Source organism: Procambarus clarkii, chromosome 45 (genome assembly GCF_040958095.1).
Source record: "Procambarus clarkii isolate CNS0578487 chromosome 45, FALCON_Pclarkii_2.0, whole genome shotgun sequence".
NCBI lineage: Eukaryota > Metazoa > Arthropoda > Malacostraca > Decapoda > Cambaridae > Procambarus > Procambarus clarkii.
In genome coordinates this window covers 3,079,244-3,102,070 of record NC_091194.1, presented here as the reverse complement: position 1 = coordinate 3,102,070, position 22,827 = coordinate 3,079,244, and the positions used below count along the sequence as shown (strand labels likewise).

At 42.8% G+C, this 22,827-nt stretch overlaps 2 protein-coding genes across 2 annotated transcripts; both read right to left on the bottom strand.

Annotated features, from left to right (window-relative positions):
- Positions 1–3,823: 3,823 nt before the first annotated feature.
- LOC123769998 (uncharacterized) lies at positions 3,824–13,999 on the bottom strand. Its single transcript, XM_045761534.2, has 5 exons — positions 13,856–13,999; positions 10,614–11,466; positions 7,699–7,745; positions 6,015–6,112; positions 3,824–5,434 (listed from the first exon to the last, which is right to left on the bottom strand). Exons 1-5 carry the CDS (start codon positions 13,911–13,913, stop codon positions 4,391–4,393), a joined length of 2,100 nt encoding a protein of 699 aa, XP_045617490.2. The 5' UTR covers positions 13,914–13,999; the 3' UTR covers positions 3,824–4,390.
- A 628-nt stretch (positions 14,000–14,627) lies between these two features.
- Positions 14,628–15,539, bottom strand: LOC138350395 (microtubule-actin cross-linking factor 1, isoforms 6/7-like). Its single transcript, XM_069301021.1, has one exon. The coding sequence runs from the start codon at positions 15,537–15,539 to the stop codon at positions 14,628–14,630; it is 912 nt and encodes a 303-aa protein (XP_069157122.1).
- Between the last annotated feature and the right edge of the window lie 7,288 nt (positions 15,540–22,827).

Sequence of the window (22,827 nt, the reverse complement as noted above, 5' to 3'; positions counted from 1 at the left end):
TCCAGACTGGCTCTTCCTATGGACTTCCTGCTAGTTAGCAAAAATGTTTCCCGAATCCGCTGGACCATCTCTTCCGGTACAGGTGGTCGTTCAGATCCTTTCGCTCTGTACAGACTGCCTTCCTCCTTAAACTTTTATGCCATGTCGAAATCTGCACTGCAGTTGGTGCATTTTTTAGCGAAATTCTCTCAGAAACTGTACGCTGCACACTGTACTCTTGTTCGACTATGTTCGACCATACTCTAATACACAAAACGCCCTTTCTCTTCCAGTGACTGACATTTCTATATCTGAAAAGACAAAGACATTAAACATGGACTTTTGAGTTATTTCTGCATGTGCTGTTAAAATTTGAGGTCATTTGAACGAGAATTGATCAAGTTATTAGATTACGAAATTATATAAGATTTTCTGAACCACCCTTATAATTACAATACCCCTATTTGAATAGTTTCGTGGTAAACGCACCCTCTCGTCTGCCTACATCACTCACATTACTTCAGAGGAATTGATACTGGTCCAGGACGGAACGAAACGTCGTAAAATTTTATATTTTCAAATGTGAGTTGGGTGTCCATATTATTTTATGAAGTGATGGGAGGGGGAACACTTATAATTATCTTTATTCTCCGTATGAACACTATTTCCAGGACGCTAATAAGAGTGCACATTGTTGTCAAAAGGTAATCATTTCCACGGGTTATTCTCTATAAGGTTCACTTGCAGTTTATCAATGCTTATTAGAAGCTGGAATGGATTTCAACGCCCCTCGTGAAATCACCTGGTTCGCTTGTTCCACACGCATTGGCACCATCCGCATATCTTGCAGTAGTTGGCTTCATACCGATTAACTCTACGCCAGTTGAAGTACTGCAATAGCCTCACAATGACTTTCTCAACCCCAGGTGTCCTCCACCGACAACTAAATGTAAATGTATATTTTCTATGGTCAATATTTTTTATATTGACTATGGGCTAATGGTCAATATTATTTTCAGCTCAGCCTCAGGCAGCCGGTCGGCCGAGCGGACAGCACGCGGGACTTGTGATCCTGTGGTCCTGGGTTTCCCTATGCCCCTGTTACCTAGCAGTAAAATAGGTACCTGGGTGTTAGTCAACTGTCACGGGCTGCTTCCTGGGGGTGGAGGCCTGGTCGAGGACTGGGCCGCGAGGACACTAAAAGCCCCGAAATCATCTCAAGATAACCTCAAGATCTCAAGGTAAGCCTTCCGTTTTACCAGTCATTGATCGCTGTAACTGTGGAAGGCTGCCATTTTCTCATTAGAATTCCATTATCCACTGCCTTTCTACCCTTGGCTTTCTTCAAGGAGTGCTCTAACTTTTGGCTTTGCATAGCACACTTCCCGTCTCCACCAATTTGTAGATTACCGTGTAGAGTAATTTCGTACGTTGTCTCACATTTCAAATCTCGCCGCTGGATTAGCGACTGATATCTCTGTCTACCATTGTGTCTTCCTGTGCTCAGGTGACGACACATGCGACACGTCCAACCCTTCCTCCGTATAGACAGTAAGTTTAAAGACTAAATGTAATAAGTACATTCCTGACTATTGGCATAGGACATATATACACTCAATCTCCAGCATCGCACCAAAATATTGTGAATATTAGAGTTTACCTGAAAAGCTGTATAAAAAACCACGACCTAACTTATTACAATTAGTATTTAACCTTTAGCTATATTGATATTAGAACTTTATAATACTAATATAACAAAGCTAAAGTCTTCCAATAAATTATAAAGTAACTCAGGATATTTTCAAATTTTGTATAAAATCGTTATTGTTTAATAAAACTAAAAAAGAAATTTTTTATATTTAAAACTTGTGTATATAGCATTGAACACGAAAACTTAAACTTAAAATTTTAAGTGTATTAACAAAATTAGGAGAATATATGGGGAGGTAAATGTAAGGGCACAATTAAGTGTATTTATGTACTATGCAGACAGTCAGAAATGTACTGTCTATTCGGAGGAAGGATTGGGTGGGTCCACGACCATTTGTGTGTCCATCTGAGTATCGTCCAGCACTTCATCCAAGGTCTCGGGGTTGCGACACCTGCCGGGTACCTCACTCTCAAATTCATGTTTATATATCACCATTCTCCATGCCTGGAATTACAACCATAATGTGTCCACCTACGAAGAACGTCGCTTTTCGCTCGTATGCGTTACATAAGGCCAACAATTGTTGTACTAGGAAATGGAAGCGGCTCGCGAAAATGACGTTCTGTCCCGTTTTTTGTTTTGGGTCCAAGATCCCCTCGTGTTCCTGGACCAAGAACACGCTAGGACTGGTCCAGTGTTGTAAGGCCAGGACTAGTCCAGTGTTGTAAGACCAGGACTAGTCCAGTGTTGTAAGGCCAGGACTAGTCCAGTGTTGTAAGGCCAGGACTAGTCCAGTGTTGTAAGGCCAGGACTAGTCCAGTGTTGTAAGGGCAGGACTAGTCCAGTGTTGTAAGGGCAGGACTAGTCCAGTGTTGTAAGGCCAGGACTAGTCCAGTGTTGTAAGGCCAGGACTAGTCCAGTGTTGTAAGGGCAGGACTAGTCCAGTGTTGTAAGGCCAGGACTAGTCCAGTGTTGTAAGGCCAGGACTAGTCCAGTGTTGTAAGGCCAGGACTAGTCCAGTGTTGTAAGGGCAGGACTAGTCCAGTGTTGTAAGGCCAGGACTAGTCCAGTGTTGTAAGGCCAGGACTAGTCCAGTGTTGTAAGGCCAGGACTAGTCCAGTGTTGTAAGGCCAGGACTAGTCCAGTGTTGTAAGGCCAGGACTAGTCCAGTGTTGTAAGGCCAGGACTAGTCCAGTGTTGAATGTGGATACCATTGCCTGGCAGTCATTGACTGTTATGGACAAACTTACTACAATGTCGTAGTGCTTCAGTGAAGGTGAAGGAGAAGACCCTGTATGGGTGTATGTGTATTAAAAACCACATTTTCGGATTTCACCTACATCCTTTCTCAAGGTGGTGTATACAATGTAGGACAACATTGTATACTGTATGCATTGTATACAATTTTGACGATGGATGTTGATGGAAATAATTTTTAGGATGTTGCATGTTTTTTTAGGATGTTGCATGTTAAGTTGCCTTAAGTATGTGTTTGTGTTGGCCAGTAATTGTCTGAAGAGACTATAAATTCAGCATAAATTTGCCTTGCAGTTAATTGTGAAATGATTTACAAGCATAGTGAGTCACGGTTAAATTGTCAAGTAATTTGTATTTGCACATTGATTATTATTTGGAGTATGGTGCAACCAATAGACCTAGTCATTATGTTTTCGAAATAATAACATATGCAGATGAGACCCCCCCAGGGGGGGGGGGGGATCGAGGAAGTAAGTTTTTTTCAGTTCAGACGATCAGCTGATGAGATGTTGCCATGTCTAAAACCCCCTTAGCTAGTGTCTGTAATTAAGGAAGCCAGCTTGTGGATCATATGCATAACTTTTCAAATAGAGATTGATAGAAATAGTGTAAAAGATTGACTGTGCGTTCTTCACTTGCCAGTGATAACGTTTACATGCTGTAGTTAGTAGAAGAAAAATTGTTACCCGTCGATGTATCAACACAGTGTCTAGGAACTGGAAGTTGAGCCCTGGAACTCTTTAACTCACCAGACAGTTTGTGGACATTACTGAAGCAGGACCTGCTGGACGAGGGCTCCTAATTTCTGCTAGGTGCTCATGGACTTACCTTGTTATGCCGTGTTTAATACTGTATGTCAGTGATACATATTTATACTTAATAGGTTCTGATATCTTAAGTGAATAACCCTTCGTTATAGGATAATTTAGTAGACTATTAAGTAGAGATTTCTTATTTATAAGATATTGGTTGGCAGTGAATATTTACCTGTGATTGTCTTAATTAAAGTTAGTGCTGGATATTAACTTTAATGGTGTCTATTGCCACCTTCCTCCTGACCGGAACATTATTAATTTAATGGCACTTTAATCATTGTTATTGCTCATTTAATGATTGTTTCATTGCAAGTGTATCTCACTGAGTACACTTGCTGTTAACTTTTAACAATTGTTTCCATTCATCCTTAACCGTTCGACTAATAATCACAGATGATGTAAGTTAATTTTCCTCAGCGTACTTTGATATGGCAATAGACGTTATTGTTATAATCTATAACAGCCTATCGTTATCCAGTCACCCTAGATATTGGCCTGGCAACACCAGGTCAATATCTAGGGTGACTGGATAACAACAGGCTGTTTCATCACAGTGAAGGGTCCAGTTATTGTCCTCGGCCATCACCTGATTTGTCGGCCACTAGTTCTTCTATTACGGGATATTAGGATGAGTTCCTTCTGACTGTCAGTCCTGTTCTACACTTGAGGGATACCTGGAGGCGTTACTTCACAGAGTGTCAGCCTTCTCTGCCTCCAGGATATGTTGAACAACTGGGGTGTCAGCCTTCTCTGCTTGCAGGACCTGGTGAACAACTGGGGTGTCAGCCTTCTCTGCTTGCAGGATATGGTGAACAACTGGGGTGTCAGCCTTCTCTGCTTGTAGGATATGGTGAACAACTGGGGTGTCAGCCTTCTCTGCTTGCAGGATATGGTGAACAACTGGGGTGTCAGCCTTCTCTGCTTGTAGGATATGGTGAACAACTGGGGTGTCAGCCTTCTCTGCTTGTAGGATATGGTGAACAACTGGGGTGTCAGCCTTCTCTGCTTGTAGGATATGGTGAACAACTGGGGTGTCAGCCTTCTCTGCTTGTAGGATATGGTGAACAACTGGGGTGTCAGCCTTCTCTGCTTGTAGGATATGGTGAACAACTGGGGTGTCAGCCTTCTCTGCTTGTAGGATATGGTGAACAACTGGGGTGTCAGCCTTCTCTGCTTGCAGGACCTGGTGAACAACTGGGGTGTCAGCCTTCTCTGTCTCCAGGATATGGTGAACAACTGGGGTGTCAGCCTTCTCTGCTTGTAGGATATGGTGAACAACTGGGGTGTCAGCCTTCTCTGCTTGTAGGATATGGTGAACAACTGGGGTGTCAGCCTTCTCTGCTTGTAGAATATGGTGAACAACTGGGGTGTCAGCCTTCTCTGCTTGTAGGATATGGTGAACAACTGGGGTGTCAGCCTTCTCTGCTTGTAGGATACGGTGAACAACTGGGGTGTCAGCCTTCTCTGCTTGTAGGATATGGTGAACAACTGGGGTGTCAGCCTTCTCTGCTTGTAGGATATGGTGAACAACTGGGGTGTCAGCCTTCTCTGCTTGTAGGATATGGTGAACAACTGGGGTGTCAGCCTTCTCTGCTTGCAGGATATGATGGACAGTTCCTAGTGTGTCAGCCTTTTTTTCAAATTGTTGAATACGTCCTCGAGTTCCAGCCTCAGGCAATTTCGTCAGCTTCTCACTTTTTTCTGGATGCTTATTACTCGTGTTGTTCTCCACCTGTTGATAGAAACAAAGTTACGAGAGTAATTTACCTCCAAACTTGTTAGCAGTGTGTGAATGAAGTCACTCAACTGGAAGACATGGTGGATAGAACCCCCAGTTTGAACCCGGGGAGATGGCTTTTGGAGAGTTTGAGTGAATTCTGTCTTGTAGAAGACCAACCGAGAAGTAAACCGATTCAAATAAAAGTAGGACAAATTCCATATAACAGGTTACGTGAATATAAGGATTAGGGTCCATCTTTCTAGGGCAGAAATGGCCACCTTAGCAAAACAAGTTAAGGGTGCTGTTCCTATGACGCTTCAGGAAATAAACTTGCAAAACAAATTTGGAAGAGTGCATTCAGAGAGGGAGGGATGATAACAGGTCTGGGTGTGGTCAGCACCTGGTGGTCAGCACCTGGTGTGTAGCACCTGGTGTGTAGCACCTGGTGTGCTGCACCTAGTGCTACACACCAGGTGCAGCACCAGGACGACTCTGATGACATAACACCTAGCTGTTAACTTGACCTCTCCCTTCAACCCGCCACCTACCAGCAAGCCGATGGCCAGCTGTCATTCACAACAAAGACACTTGCCTTGTGTTGAGAGCCCCTGCTGGGTCTGCCTGTGTTGAGATCCACGCCCTCTTGGACGTGTAGGTGTCCCAAGTCCTCTTGGACGTGAAGGTGGTCCTCTGTGGGCGGGAATTATAATAATATAAACGAGCAAACTCTCCAAAGGATATGAAACAGATTCTTAAATGTTACTAAAAGATATATGTTGCGAGAATATGAAACATATATATAATGAATTATTAACAGTAAAATGGGACACTAATTCTAGAGATATGGATTATATATTATTATTGACAAGGATTATGTAATAATAATTTATGCAATACTTATAGTCTACATAACATTATGCAGTACTCTGAGCACTGTTATGACCCCACATACACCAAGTATGACTGGTGTATGATGTGATCATACTTTAGTACAATATATGGCAGTGTAGCCTAGTATAATATATCTTGAATGTACGATTGTGTGTATATAATATCGAATCCTATATATTACTGTATAACATTCTTTATATATTACTATATATTATGAATACATTTATATGCCTGATGTATTACTGGCGTATGTACTATGATATCCATTTCATTGTCATTAAGCGTAATAGCCTATTGTCACTATGCACTGTACTTGGTACTTGATATACTTGTATTGTGAGAATATATATAAATAGGCAGGTTTTGTGATTAGGTTGTGTATATTATACTTTTCTTATATTACTGTATAATTATGTATTAGAGCCACTCACCCTAGCAACACAGGGGCCACCACTCACCCTAGCAGCACAGGGGGCCACCACTCACCCTAGCAGCACAGGGGCCACCACTCACCCTAGCAGCACAGGGGGCCACCACTCACCCTAGCAGCACAGGGGCCACCACTCACCCTAGCAACACAGGGGCCACCACTCACCCTAGCAGCACAGGGGGCCACCACTCACCCTAGCAGCACAGGGGCCACCACTCACCCTAGCAGCACAGGGGGCCACCACTCACCCAAGCAGCACAGGGGCCACCACTCACCCTAGCAGCACAGGGGCCACCACTACCGTAGCAGCAGCACAGGGGCCACCACTCACCCTAGCAGCACAGGGGCCACCACTCACCCTAGCAGCACAGGGGCCACCACTCACCCTAGCAGCACAGGGGCCACCACTCACCCTAGCAGCACAGGGGCCACCACTCACCCTAGCAGCACAGGGGCCACCACTCACCCTAGCAGCACAGGGGGCCACCACTCACCCTAGCAGCACAGGGGCCACCACTCACCCTAGCAGCACAGGGGCCACCACTCACCCTAGCAGCACAGGGGCCACCACTCACCCTAGCAGCACAGGGGCCACCACTTACCCTAGCAGCACAGGGGCCACCACTCACCCTAGCAGCACAGGGGGCCACCACTCACCCTAGCAGCACAGGGGCCACCACTCACCCTAGCAGCACAGGGGCCACCACTCACCCTAGCAGCACAGGGGCCACCACTCACCCTAGCAGCACAGGGGCCACCACTCACTCTAGCAGCACAGGGGCCACCACTCACCCTAGCAGCACAGGGGCCACCACTCACCCTAGCAGCACAGGGGGCCACCACTCACCCTAGCAGCACCGGGGCCACCACTCACCCTAGCAGCACAGGGGCCACCACTCACCCTAGCAGCACAGGGGCCACCACTCACCCTAGCAGCACAGGGGCCACCACTCACCCTGGGGTTGATGAGAAGCGACACTGCTGGAGTCCTCCGAGTCGCCACTGTCGAGACGTGAAGGTCAACATTTATATATTGTACTCAACGCTCATTAATCTACATTATTGTATTTAATGATTTGATCCTCGCTTAATTTGTTATATTTGTTGATAAAATTCATATATAAGAATGATGAGAATGTTCATTATTATAAAATAACTTTATCGTTTTTTTATAATAATATATAAAATTTAATTTTTTTAAGAATTTTTACAGAACATCGTAATCACATGTTTAGTGTTGTGGGGGAACTGGACAGCAGCAGAATAAACACTTCTCTATACTTCTCTATACAGCAGCAGAATAGACAGTTCTCTATACTTCTCTATACAGCAGCAGAATAGACAGTTCTCTTTACTTCTCTATACAGCAGCAGAATAGACAGTTCTCTATACTTCTCTATACAGCAGCAGAATAGACACTTCTCTATACGTCTCTATACAGCAGCAGAATAGACAGTTCTCTATACTTCTCTATACAGCAGCAGAATAGACACTTCTCTATACTTCTCTATACAGCAGCAGAATAGACAGTTCTCTATACTTCTCTATACAGCAGCAGAATAGACAGTTCTCTATACTTCTCTATACAGCAGCAGAATAGACACTTCTCTATACAGCAGCAGAATAGACAGTTCTCTATACTTCTCTATACAGCAGCAGAATAGACAGTTCTCTATACTTCTCTATACAGCAGCAGAATAGACACTTCTCTATACAGCAGCAGAATAGACAGTTCTCTATACTTCTCTATACAGCAGCAGAATAGACACTTCTCTATACTTCTCTATACAGCAGCAGAATAGACAGTTCTCTATACTTCTCTATACAGCAGCAGAATAGACACTTCTCTATACTTCTCTATACAGCAGCAGAATAGACAGTTCTCTATACTTCTCTATACAGCAGCAGAATAGACACTTCTCTATACTTCTCTATACAGCAGCAGAATAGACAGTTCTCTATACTTCTCTATACAGCAGCAGAATAGACACTTCTCTATACTTCTCTATACAGCAGCAGAATAGACACTTCTCTATACTTCTCTATACAGCAGCAGAATAGACACTTCTCTATACTTCTCTATACAGCAGCAGAATAGACACTTCTCTATACACACAACAACACTAAGCAGAAAAAAATACTTCAGACATAGAAATAAACACACTGTACATTCTCACAAGTAAATCATATGTAAAACTTGACTTGCTTCAGTTCAATCTCCAGCACTTCCTGTGGATTCTATGGAATTCCAGGTTGTATAACATATACCATATCGTGGTCCAGGGGGGTAAGGTGTGCGCCTGGCAGCACCCAAATCGCTGGTTCGAATCCCTTTAATGCTCAAATTGATTTTCTCACGAATGTACATTATAATCATATATATTTTTCCTCTCGTTCATGAAGCTCTAACAAAGTTTGGTTATAGAGGTCTAGAGAGGGAGAGTAAAAGGTCCACGACTGAAGTATATAAGTGGATGAAAGGGTATAATCGAAGGTATTATTATTAATAGGAAGATAAATGCATCAACACAAAATATAACACAGAACAATGAAGTACAAGTTAGATAGGTTTAGATTGAGAAAAGTCTGGGCAAATAATGGTTTAGGTGTAGAGTTGCAGGTTTTTGGAACAAAGTACCAGGTCATATAATAGATGTAAGATCGCTGGATTGTTTCAAGAGTAGGTTACACATATATGAATGTCTGGTTATAATTAGGAGGCGCCTTACGTGAGCCAATAGGTCTTCTGAGGTTACCTCTATTCTTATGTTTTTATATTTTGTACTTGCAACTATCATAGTTAATGAAAATAATTATTTAATAAAGTATTTAAAATACGTGTTGATATTAGTGATTATAAAAATAATTATATTAAACAAAGATGGTGTGTGAGACACGAAGCTCACGACACCGTTATATACCTGGTTGATACCTGGTTGATGGGGTTCTGGGAGTTCTTCTACTCCCCAAGCCCGGCCCGAGGCCAGACTTGACTTGTGAGAGTTTGGTCCACCAGGCTGTTGCTTGGAGCGGCCCGCAGGCCCACATACCCACCACAGCCTGGTTGTTCTTGCATATCTTGCACATCATAAATTTGAAGCTTAAGCGATAAACATTATTCCTTGAGAGTTATAAAAATAAAACGATATTATCTCGGTAGCAACAAATTATTTAACGTTCATTAAAATATGTACCGTAGAGTATGTTGTAAACAATAGCACTTGTAAACAACACATTTTCATCTTCAAGTACACAAAAGATACATAGATCCATGCTGGAGGATTTTGTGGTAGTTTTATCTCGAGTGTTAGTTTTTGTCTATTGATAAACACCTCCAAAGGATACCTGATCATCCAGGCTGCGATTCATACTTCAGGCTGCGAGCAGCCGCGTCCAACAACTTGGTTAACCAGTCCAGTAACCCAGAGGCCTGGTCGGGGACCGGGCTGCGGGGACGGTGATCCCCGAAATCATCGCAAGGTAACCGCAAGGATGGATATGTTGATTTCGAAGGTACTGTACCCTGGCTGAGGCGAGAGCTGGGTTGAGCAGCTGTGACTGAGGCCTCGTCTTGCCTTGTGGGCTGCGTGACGCACATGTTCACACTCATCTCCGTCCTTTGAATTATGTTTTTAAGTTGACCAGACCACACACTAGAAGGTGAAAGGACGACGACGTTTCGGTCCGTCCTGGACCATTCTCAAGTCGATTGTGACGAGGAGGTAGAGACAGGCAATAAATAGGCACAAAAGAGATGAGGAATCTCTCTATGTTTTTAAGGGCCTACACCTTGCAACACTTAGGGACAATGAGCCGAGATTAAGAATTAGAAAGTGTAGAGAAAGTTAGACAAGCGAGGAAGGTTCTTACCCAGAGTTAGAGCCTGATATTGTGTCACTCTCATCTTCCTCATCGTCGTCATCGTCGTCGTCATCATCGTCGTCGTCGTCATCATCGTCGTCGTCGTCGTCATCATCGTCGTCATCATCGTCATCGTCATCTTCCTCATCATCGTCATCATCATCGTCATCTTCCTCATCATCGTCGTCTTCGTCGTCGTCGTCATCATTCTCCCTTTTCTGTTTTTTTTCTTGTTTTTCATCCTGCTTCACCTGTTCCTCCTGTTCCTTCTCTCCCTGACTTTTATTATTCTGGTCTTCCTCCACCTGTTCCTGACCCTTGTGTTCCTCCTCTTCCTCTTCTTGACCCTTGTGTTCCTCCTCTTCCTCTTCCTGACCCTTCATTTCTTCTTCTTGGCGTTTTTCCCTGTTTTGTTCATCTTTCTGATCTTGACTCTTTAGTTCCGCCATCTCCTTATCTTGACTCTTTAGTTCCGCCATCTCCTTATCTTGACTCTTTAGTTCCGCCATCTCCTTATCTTGACTCTTTAGTTCCGCCATCTCCTTATCTTGACTCTTTAGTTCCGCCATCTCCTTATCTTGACTCTTTAGTTCCGCCATCTCCTTATCTTGACTCTTTAGTTCCGCCATCTCCTTATCTTGACCATTCAGTTGGTGGTGTTGCTGCCCCGTGTCCGTGTGGTGGTGTTCACCTCTACCTGTCAGCGTGGCCGTGTTATCCTGGTGGTTGTGGCGGGAGTCCGTGTTGGGTGTGAATGTGAGTGTTCTTAGTGTGGTGGCGGCGACCTTCTTCATCACCACCAGTAAGGGCTCCCTGGGAGCTGGCACCCACTTGTCGCCACCCTCCGACGCCACCAGCGGCTCTGAAGGCAGAGAAACATGTTAGTTTAAGTGGTCGTGTGCATCAAGTGGTCATCAATTACGGAGTATATAAAATAGCTTGATGCTTAAAATCAATAATTAACATTTTAAGTAAATATTCCTATTATTGCACCATTCCACAAAAGCATTAAAAGATGTGCTAAATTCTTTAAAATTATCAATATCAACATATTTAAGATTCTCATGTAATCAAAGAATGCTTGATTTACAATTTTACCATATGACTGTGATTGATGTTAATAGTGGAGATGGTGCCTACGACGGTCTCTTTAAATCCCAGAAATGGACCGTCGTAGCTCCAGCCATTTTAAACTTTTCCTCAGAGCCTGGAAACACCGGATTATTTCCAAACGTTTCTTACCAGATAGCGTTCACCCCAGATGTTATTTGTTATTGTTATTAACGACGACCGCCTCAGATACTGGACACGGACGTCGTTAGCACGACCCCTTTTTGAACTCGTTGTTTTGCCACCGAAAACACTGTCGTTGGCGACGCTCAAATGTATCCAGTAAAGGTACTCTCTGGGGTGAAGGGTAAAGGTAAACACCTCCAAAGGATACCTGATCAGCCAGACTGTGATTCATCCTTCAGGCTGCGAGCAGCCGCCTCCAACAACTTAGTTAACCAGTCCAGCGACCCAGACGGTCGTCGTTTCCGCTTCGGGCTGTTTTTAATGAGGAGGTCGGTAGTCTTTTTTTGTTTTGTTTTATAGTATATGATTAGGTCTATGTTTTGGTTAGGAGTTGTGCTTCTTACTCCTTTACGGATTATTTCTTTCATTATTCTTTCTTCTTTTTTATGTTCACTATGCTCACCATGGTTTTTTTATGTTCACTATGCTCACCATGGTTTTTTTATGTTCACTATGCATAGAGAACATAAAAAATAAAAACACCTGCAAGGGTGTTCTAGGCCGCGAGTGTTCTACTGGCCCGCGAGGGTGTTCTGACCCGCGAATGTGTTCTGGCATTCGAAGGTGTTATTCTGACACGCGACAGTGTTCTACTGGCCCGTATTGGTGTTCTATCCCGTGTGGGTGTTTATTTTTTAATATAATTTTTGGTTGGTTTTGATTGATTTTATAATTATTATTTATTGTATTATATTGATAATACAATATATATATATTATATTGATAATACAATATATATATATTATATTGATAATACAATATAATAATTATATATAATTATTCCCGAATTTGGGTATAAATTATTATATATAGTTCCTGGCGCAAGGTGGTGGAGCAGCCAGTCCTCCTAAGGTTTCCTTTCAACGTCAAGAAACTGTGGTACTAATGTGCACTTATCCTAACCTACCAGAGGACCCAAAACAGAGAAGGAGACAGTATGTTAATTTCGCAACCCACTACCATTTTCTATTATGACAATTTCTGGCTTTAGGTAAAGTATACGTCAAAATGCGACGCTTAATTAGGATGGCGGGTAGAGTGGAGGCGCCAGCAGGTGATAGTGCCATTGTGATAGTCATATGAAAGTTGAGTAATTTACTTGAGGATCAGGAAGGTTGTGAAAGTTGAACCATCGTCCTGTGGTGACGTCTGTTGATATGGCAGTATTATACTCTCACTAAACCCTCGTACTTAGCACGGTATACCTAGGTCATGGCGGTGTTATACTCGCACTAGTAGTATTAGTAGGCATCCATCAGCCTCAGGAGACTATGGAGTTGCACTCTAGTTGTCGGTCAGGAGTGGCCTCTCCAGGGCGCAAAGCCAGGGTAGGTTGATATGGGGTAGAAGCTGTTATCCAGGCAGCAGGTCCCCCCTCTCCACGGCGCCGCAAGTCTCCAATGGAGAGGCAAACGCCAATACGATTGGTTTCAGCGCCGTCACAGGAAGTGTCAGAACGATGTTGAAGGCAACAACGAACTGCCCCGGGGGCTCTAGCTCCAGGGGTTACCTCGAGATTGGTAAAAGAAGGCCCAGGGACTCCAAACCCGGAGACCGCCGTGGTCGGGGCCGGAGAAGAAGCACCACAAGGGCAAAAACGAACCCATCCTCCTGAAGCAGAGCCTGGGGGGCCGCACAACCCCCAGGAGGTGGACGTCCGAGTCCCGCACCTACGGGTTCCAGACAGAGATCGTCACAGCTCTCTTTCACCCGAGGCCGACTTCCTTCATGACCCAGCAGAAGGAAGTTTAATAATTGCTATTATAGTAATATAATATTAGTAATATTAATATTACTATTTCAATAATTAATTAATCAAACTCGCACTAAACCCTTGTACACAGCACGGATATACCCAGGTCATGGCAGTGTTTTTCTCGCACTAAATCCTCGTACAAAACATGATGACGGCCGCAGTGTTACTAGGGACAGCGTTGAGAGCTGGGTTTACTTACTAGGGGCGGCATTGACAGCTGCAATAATTAGCAGCGTTGATAATATGAAGAGCTTCATCTTGCAGCAGCAGCAGTAGACACACTATACCCAGACCAGGGTCTGTACACATATCTATACAGACCAGTAAATGCCAAGCCTCGCTAGACTAAACTACAAGCAACAACCTCTTTTGTTTCGGGTTTAAAGTTGAGGGGGGCGTTAAGAGGATAATCCCAGTCAGAAGTATATGAGCGCTCTAACACCTGGTAGATCTAACACCGCAAGGAGTGCATAATTAATGAGATAAACAGCTTCCAGCAGAGACCTGGCACAGCTTGGCCAGCCAATACGGGGCATCTGTGTGTGTGACGTAGATGTCTACTTTCTAGACAATGTAGAGTGTCATCGTACATTGTTCACCCCCAGGGAACCCTACAGGGTGTCCCAAGATAAGGCTGCCCTCTGAGTCACTACAGTACACTAACAGTACAATCAATCCATAAAGGTACAACCAGTGACTACTCTAAGCAACATGACGGTTATGTCGAGGGGGTAATTATTAGAGTGCCATTTACCGTTAATTACTAGGTTCAAGTACTTGCTTCTACTTCGTACTATAAGTAACAATTGTCAAATACTTTTACTTGCAATTTCATAACAGGTCGTTTTTCAACTTGAACTTAATGAAATTGACTTGAAGGATTGAAGTATATTTCAAATACGTCCACGAATCTATTTGATATATTTTATAAGTTATAACTTAAAGTAAAATGTTGTAACTCGTTCACAATGTTACGATGTATGATTCAGTTTCCTACCGGCACTTGAGGGGCACTCGAGGGTGGTGCAGGTTGTTGCTGGCACTTGAGGGTGATGCAGGTTGTTGCTGGCACTCGAGGGTGGTGCAGGTTGTTGTTGGCACTTGAGGGTGGTGCAGGTTGTTGCTGGCACTTGAGGGTGGTGCAGGTTGTTGCTGGCACTCAAGGGTGGTGCAGGTTGTTGCTGGCACTCAAGGGTGGTGCAGGTTGTTGCTGGCACTTGAGGGTGGTGCAGGTTGTTGCTGGCACTTGAGGGTGGTGCAGGTTGTTGCTGGCACTCGAGGGTGGTGCACGTTGTTGCTGGCACTTGAGGGTGGTGCAGGTTGTTGCTGGCACTTGAGGGTGGTGCAGGTTGTTGCTGGCACTTGAGGGTGGTGCAGGTTGTTGCTGGCACTTGAGGGTGGTGCAGGTTGTTGCTGGCACTTGAGGGTGGTGCAGGTTGTTGCTGGCACTCGAGGGTGGTGCAGGTTGTTGCTGGCACTTGAGGGTGGTGCAGGTTGTTGCTGGCACTTGAGGGTGGTGCAGGTTGTTGCTGGCACTCAAGGGTGGTGCAGGTTGTTGCTGGCACTCGAGGGTGGTGCAGGTTGTTGCTGGCACTCGAGGGTGGTGCAGGTTGTTGCTGGCACTTGAGGGTGGTGCAGGTTGTTGCTGGCACTTGAGGGTGGTGCACGTTGTTGCTGGCACTTGAGGGTGATGCAGGTTGTTGCTGGCACTTGAGGGTGGTGCAGGTTGTTGCTGGCACTCGAGGGTGGTGCAGGTTGTTGTTGGCACTTGAGGGTGGTGCAGGTTGTTGCTGGCACTTGAGGGTGATGCACCCATTAGCCAATCTTTTGACCATTTCAAAACTATTTAGATCGTCTTGAAGTGATAGTGAGTCCTTTTCCATGTTTATTTCCCCTCCCGATTTTTGTATCATCGGCAAATTTGCAAATACTGCTGCTCAAACCCAAATCTAAATCATTTATATATATCATGATTAACAGAGGTCCCAGGACAGAGCCCTGAGGCACTCCACTTACAACATTTTCCCACTCTGACTTAACCCCATTTATACTTAGTTTTGTTTCCTTTGGTATAGACATGCCCTAAGCCAACTTAATATAGCATCCCTAATACCATGATCCTCTATTTTTTTAATCAGTCTTTCATGTGGCACTGTATCAAAAGCTTTGCTGAAGTCAAGGTACACAACATCACAAACCTTACAATTATGCTAGAATAAAATGTAAATTTGTACATTCCATGTTAAATTTGTTAAACATAAATGGCCATTTGTAAAACCATGTTGTGAATCATTTATTTATTTATGTTTTTCAAGATTAAGACGAATGGTATTTGCAATTATCGATTCAAGTAACTTTCCCACAATAGACGTTAAGCTAATTGGCCGATAGTTTGACGCAAGTAATTTATCTCCTTTCTTGAAAATTGGAACCCACATTAGCGACCTTCCACGACTCTTGCACTCTACCTGACTTTAATGATTCATTAAATATAGTAGACAGTGGCTTGCAAAGCTCCTCTTTGCATTCTTTAAGCACCCTGGCAAACACTTCGTCTGGCCCTGGGGATTTGTTTGGCATGAGTTTCACTATTTATTTAATAACATCCTTCTTGATAACTGCTAAACTAGTCAACCTGTCCTCTTCCCCACCCACATACACTTATTCAGCTAAAGGCATAATGTTAAGTTCCTCTTTAGTAAATACAAAGATAAAATATTTATTTTATCTATTGCAGGAGCTAAAGACCCTCGGGTCTTCTTATAGATTAGCATTGAATCTCAGAAAGGTTACGGGATTTAGTTTTAGGTTCGAGGATAATATCAATAATATCCGAGACGTTAACTGGGGATAGATGCGGAGACTCGGGATAGCTGTCTGTGAGGTAGTCACTGACATTTGCTTGGGATGCTGGGATCTTATTTGCAAGGAATGTGAGAATGGATGAACGGAAACTATTGAATTTAGTAACCATGTCAGCAGCTGATAATATTCCACTATTTTCAGATAGGTATATTGGTTTTTTATTCAGGTTTTGCTTTGACCCTAATACAGTATCTCGGAAATATTATTACATATTTTCTTCACGTTACCTTTTATTTAGTTAAAGTGGTTTTTATAGCAGGCTGTCATGGTTTTTTATTATCTTAGCAGTATTCCTCGCTGCTTTCTTAGTCAATTTTCTGGGAATGACCCCTAGCCTGATTTCCTCTGAAATTCATGTTTTTTTATTAATTGAGGTAAGTGTCCTTTTAGTGAGCCATGGTCCTTCTAGTTGAGACTTGATTTGCAAGTAAAGGACAGAAGGTATTATAAAGGCTAACAGTTTTCTTAAGAAAAAGGACCTGCCCGAAATGCTATGCGTGTTAGTGGCTTTACAAGAATGTAAAAACATCAGTGATATGTACTCTGATAAACCCAATGTACCTTGTTGTAAATAAATAAATAAATAAATAAATGTCTGCACACCTAGGTTAATGTTAGTCATATTTCCGAATTCCGTTTCCCATTTTATGTTGCCAGCAGCAGCTACAAAAGTTACTTATGGAGCCAACTTATGGAGTAACGTAACTTACGTAACTTATGGAGTTACTATGCAGTTCAAAGCTTATTTTCTTTGTTACATCATAAAATTAAAAAAACAAAAATTAAAGGTTTCATAATAAAATAAAATAAAAATTAAAATTAAAGGAGGAAGCATCCTGGGTGCACAACTTGGAGGCGAAACATGACACAAGTCTCATAAATGATCACTGCCCAAGGTGCCAAGGTGAGGTGCATAGCTGCATCTCACTCACCAATAGTTGGGAGTCACTGTCAGGTAACTCCCGAGGCCTGCTGTGGGAACCACAGGGCTGTGAGTGAATGAGTGTGTGATATGTCAGCTGTGGACCGAAGGCCAGGGACCAGCCTAGAGTAGCGTGCATGATAAGGTTCATTGCCTGCCTGTAATGATGATGATAATAATAATAATAATATTGAAAAGAATGTGTGCACAGGGAACCTAAGAAAATTGTTCAATTGTAGGGACAGAGGTCCCTACAATAATATGGGCCTGACTGATAATGCTTTACTTTGTTTTGGCTGGCTCTCTCTAATATATTGTCTTCACATTTAACACTTGCCATACACTCTACGTCTGTATGACAAGTGTTAAACTTGACATACACTGCATCATACAAGTATGTACTGTACGTACCACACAGGGGCCATACATGATGTAAGGTTTCCACGAAGATTTACCTGAGGGGCCACTAACACTAATGGCCTCGACGAGGACAGGGCACTGGTGGCGTGTCAAATGTCCCCCCCCCTCCCATTTGTTCTGATGATTTCTTCAAGCTGGATTTTAAAGTTCAGCAGAGTTTCAGCAATTATGGCTTCTGCGGGTAGGCAGTTCCATGAGTTTATAACCCTGTGGGTGAAAAGACATCTCCAGTTCTCAGTCCTACATTGTGAGTTTGAAACCGTTCCTCCTTGTTTCTATAAGATCTGATTTTTTGAAGAGGTCGTCTCGATCAACATCCTCCAAATTGTTCAGTATTTTAAAAGTTTCGATGAGATCCGCCTTGTCATGCCTGGTTGGTAGTGTTCTTAGCCTTGTGACCCTCGACCGTTCCTGGTATGAGAGTTGACTTAATTTTGAAATGATTGTTGTTGCCCAGTGTTGCACTTTCTCCAGAGCAGCTGTGATTTTATCATCTTCAGTTGTGTGAAGATGAGATCTCCATGCCTGGAAAAAATAATCCAAATGGGGGTACACCAGAGATTTATGTAATTGGATAACTACGGTAAATTATTTTCCTTTAAGTTAAAGGTTGTTTATTATTCTTGAGGTTTGGTTAGCCTTTTTTACCGAAGCTCCCACCTGTTGTGCAACTTTCAGCGAATAATGAATTATGACTCAAAGGTCCCTTTCTTCATCATTCAGCTGCAAGGTAATGCTTTTAATTTAATAATTGTGATGTGGATTGTTCTGCCTCATATGTAAGGTCATGCATTTTCGATATTAAAGAGCATTTGCCTGTTTTCTGACCATTTGTAGAATTCATGTTAAAAAAAATTATATTCAAATTGTTATTCAAAAGAATGTGTACAAAGAACAAGAGTAATGTACAATTATGGAGACAAGTTACACATACTAATGAAGCCACTATTATCCAAAGCATTTCGGGCAAAACTTAAACTGTGAAAGGCATAGACTACTACATTATGGAGTTTGTAGTTCTAGTAACAGTATAGTAGTTTATATACATTAACAATAGAACGGAAATACTAAGGAGTAATTTAAAATAAGCAACTGTAACATAAATTATACTTTATTACTCTGTTATGGTAAGTTTATTGGTGCCAACCCTTAAAAATAAACAAGGATAGAAAAAGGGCATGAGTAAACACTTTATAAATTAAATGCAGTACTGTAATTAGATGACAATGAAGAAAGGAAATATTTATAGATAAAATTAACACAAAAATAACTTATTACAAGGAAAATGTAAGAAAAATTTACCTGAATATACCTGAGAGCCATTAATACTAGTGGCCTCGACAAAGACAGGAAGCTGGCAGCTTCTCAAAGGTTCCCCCCTATTTGCCTTGATGATCTTTCCCAGCTGTATTTTAAAACCCAGCAATTTTTTGGCGTTTACGACTTTGGCGGGTAGGCGGTTCAACGGGTTTACAACCCTTTTAGGAAAAAAGCATCTCCTGTTTTCTGTCCTACATTGTGGTGTGTTGAACTTGAACCCGTTGCTCCTCGTTTGTGTTACATCTGATCTTTTGAAAAAATTGTCCAGATCGACATCCTCCAACTTGTTCAGTATTTTAAAGGTTTCGATGAGATCCGCCCTGTCATGCCTGGTTTGCAGTGTTGATAGCCCTGTGGTCCTCAACTGTTCCGAATACAACATTTGACTAAGCCCTGGGATGATTTTTGTTGCTCGGTGTTGCACCTTCTCCAGAGCAGCTATGTCTTGCTGAAGATAAGGTATCCATGCCTGGATGCAATAATCCAGGTGGGGGCACACCAGACTCATACAGTTGGATGACTGCCTACTTTTCCTTATTTTTTTTTTTATGCCCCACATGCATGGTCCTGCATTTGTCGATTTTAAAAAGCATTTGCCAGTCATCTGACCATTTATGGAGTTCATGTAAGGAGTTCCTTCTCTTTGTAAGGTCTCAATATCACTTTCCTTTCCCACTTTATCATAGATCTTAGTGTCATCTGCAAATTTGATGATGTAGTTTGTAATATTTTCATTTATGTCATTGATGTACTGTATATAACAAAAAGGATGGGCCACGAAATGGACCCCCTCCCCCCTGTGGCACCCCACTTAGCACATTTTCCCAGTCTAGATTCATTCCCATTGTGCATGACACTGTTTTCTATGTTTTAACCATTGTTTTATCCATTCCAGTATTCTCCCATTTATTCCATGTCCCTGTAATTCCCTTGCCAGTCTTTCATGTGGTACCCTGTCAAAAGCTTTAGCAAAGTCTATGTAAGCTACATCTACCGAAAGTCCTTTGTCAGAATAGCCAGTTACCGTTTCCAGAAATGTGAGCAGGTTTGTCAGTGGTGAAAAGAGAGTACCCAAGAGAGGTCATCACTGCCAGATGTTATAATGAAAGGGGACTCCCCTTTCAAATACTAACAGCTCTCCTCCTTCCCATATCCTCACAGTTTTCCATGCACCATCAAGAGTCATCAATAAAGGTAAGCAATAACTTGTACATACTTTAGTACTAAAGATTTGGGTGAATTAGGTATAAAATTTACTTTGAAGTTAATAATTTTAGGTGTGTAAAGGATTAATTCAATTTACATTATTTCTTATGGGAAAATTAGTTTCGGCTTATGAACCGTCTCTGGGAATGGATTAAATTCTTAAGCCGAGGTACCACTGTATATTGTCTAGGGTTTGGATGGCATACATAAAAAAGCTGTCCAGATCTTCCACTTTTCATATTGTTTAAAGGGGGTGCTAAACATAGTCATTCATACTGGCCTTTTAGGATTTCACTAATTTCTTTGTTGTCCTCTGTATACAAACTTTTAGTTGTAAATATAGTTACAATACTGGAGAATATTTTTTATTTTGATTTAGCAAGTGAAAAATATTTTGGATTTTTCTTTATCTCTTATATCTTCTTTTCCAGTTTCATTTCCTCAGACTGGTATGATTGCTTCAGTGTCTGTTCTGTTTCGTCAATCTCCCTATTTAGACTTCTGTTTCTTTGTTGTAAGTCATGTTTACTTAAGCATTTCCATTACCTTTTTCTCCTTTCATAAAATTATCCGTATTCTTTCTAGTGGTCCTCTTTCCACCCCTCCACAAAGGCAAATGCTTTAAACAGATCTTGTATGCTTCAGCTGTCAGTTGGGCTATTCTGTGTGCGAGTTTCGTTGATTAGAACTGTTTCCCATTGGATGTTTGCACGTTCTATATTTACTTTTTTCCAGGACAATCTTCTTATTGTTAAAAATTTAATTCATTGAATACCACTTCTTGCTCGATAATCTTCCTGGATCTATTACATTTATACATTTATTTATTTATATATATATATATATATATATATATATATATATATATATATATATATATATATATATATATTATTTATATATTTATTTATTGCCTCACCCTGAACCCTTCTAAATGTGAAATAATATGTTCCAACCAGGGCATCGTAGAGAGAATAGAGGGTCTTCTGCCAAATATCCATAAAACTAAACCTGAAGACAGCACACTCCTAGGAGCTCCCCTGGGGTTGAAAGCCATCGATGAGGTCCTTGATAAGAAAATCGCCGACCTTAAGAGGATGGATGGGAGGATTGAGGATATTGATGCTCATGATGCACTCTACCTCATCACCAGATGTCTGTCCCTCCCCAGGTTAACCTACTTTCTGAGGTGTTCACCATCTTACAGTAGCCAAAAACTAAGTGAGTATGACCGGTTACTGAAATCAATGCTAGAAAAAGCCCTTAACCTCTCTCTCGATGACCTACAGTGGAAACAAGCCTCTCTTCCCGTAAGACTTGGGGGCCTCGGAGTTCGAACAGCAACGCAAATCGCTGTTCCAGCCTTCCTGTCCTCCTTATCAGCATCCGACGACCTTGTGAAGGAAATTCTACCTGCCCACTTACATCAGCTGGCAGGTGTACATGATCCCAATTTTACACGCTGTGCCACAGAGTGGGCCTCTCGTGCAGGCCAATCACCTCAACCACCATCCCCAAAATCCCACAAGCAATCCAGCTGGGATGGTCCCATTGTAGACCAAGTTGCTGCAGAGTGCCTGGGTGCTGCAACAACACAACACGACATTGCTCGCCTCACAGCAGTAGCAGCACCACATGCAGGGGATTTCCTGTTAGCAACCCCAATGTCGGCAACTGGCACGCGTCTCACACCACACGCCCTCCGAATTGCTGTGGCCCTCCGCCTTGCTGCCCCAATCCACACCAGATATAGGTGTATTTGCGGCGAGGTGGTGGCTGACAGGTACGGTCACCATGGCCTACTCTGCCAAAGCACAGGGGGATGGCACTCGAGGCACAGTGAAGTTAACGACATCATCAAGAGGAGCCTCACTACAGCTGGATGCCCAGCTGAAAGAGAGCCCCGTTACCTAACGCCCCGTAACTCTGATGCTCTTATTGGTCGCCCGGATGGTATCACAGTGAACCCCTGGAAGAATGGCAAGCAGTTGGTATGGGACTACACGTGCGTATCAACCCTGGCTAACACCTACATTAACCTCAGTGTTGCACAACCAGGTGGCGCTGCCACCCACAGGGAAGCAGCCAAATCCCGTAAGTATAGAGAACTGGATCACCACTACAATTTTGTCCCCATTGCTACTGAGACGCTCGGCGCCTGGGGTAAAAGTGCTACCAGTTTTTTGAAGGAACTGGGTTCTAGGCTCATTGAAACAACAAGGGACCCGAGAGCTGCAAGCTTTCTTTTCCAGCGCCTCAGTGTGGCGATACAGAGGGGAAATGCGCACTGCATCCAGGGTTCCTGCCCGCCATCTGAGGAGCTGGAGGAACTCGACAACCTATGACAACCATCTTTGTAACCCATATGTAACTCCTTTTTTGTAACAAAGTTCAAATAAAGTAAATATATATGTATATATATATATACATATATATAT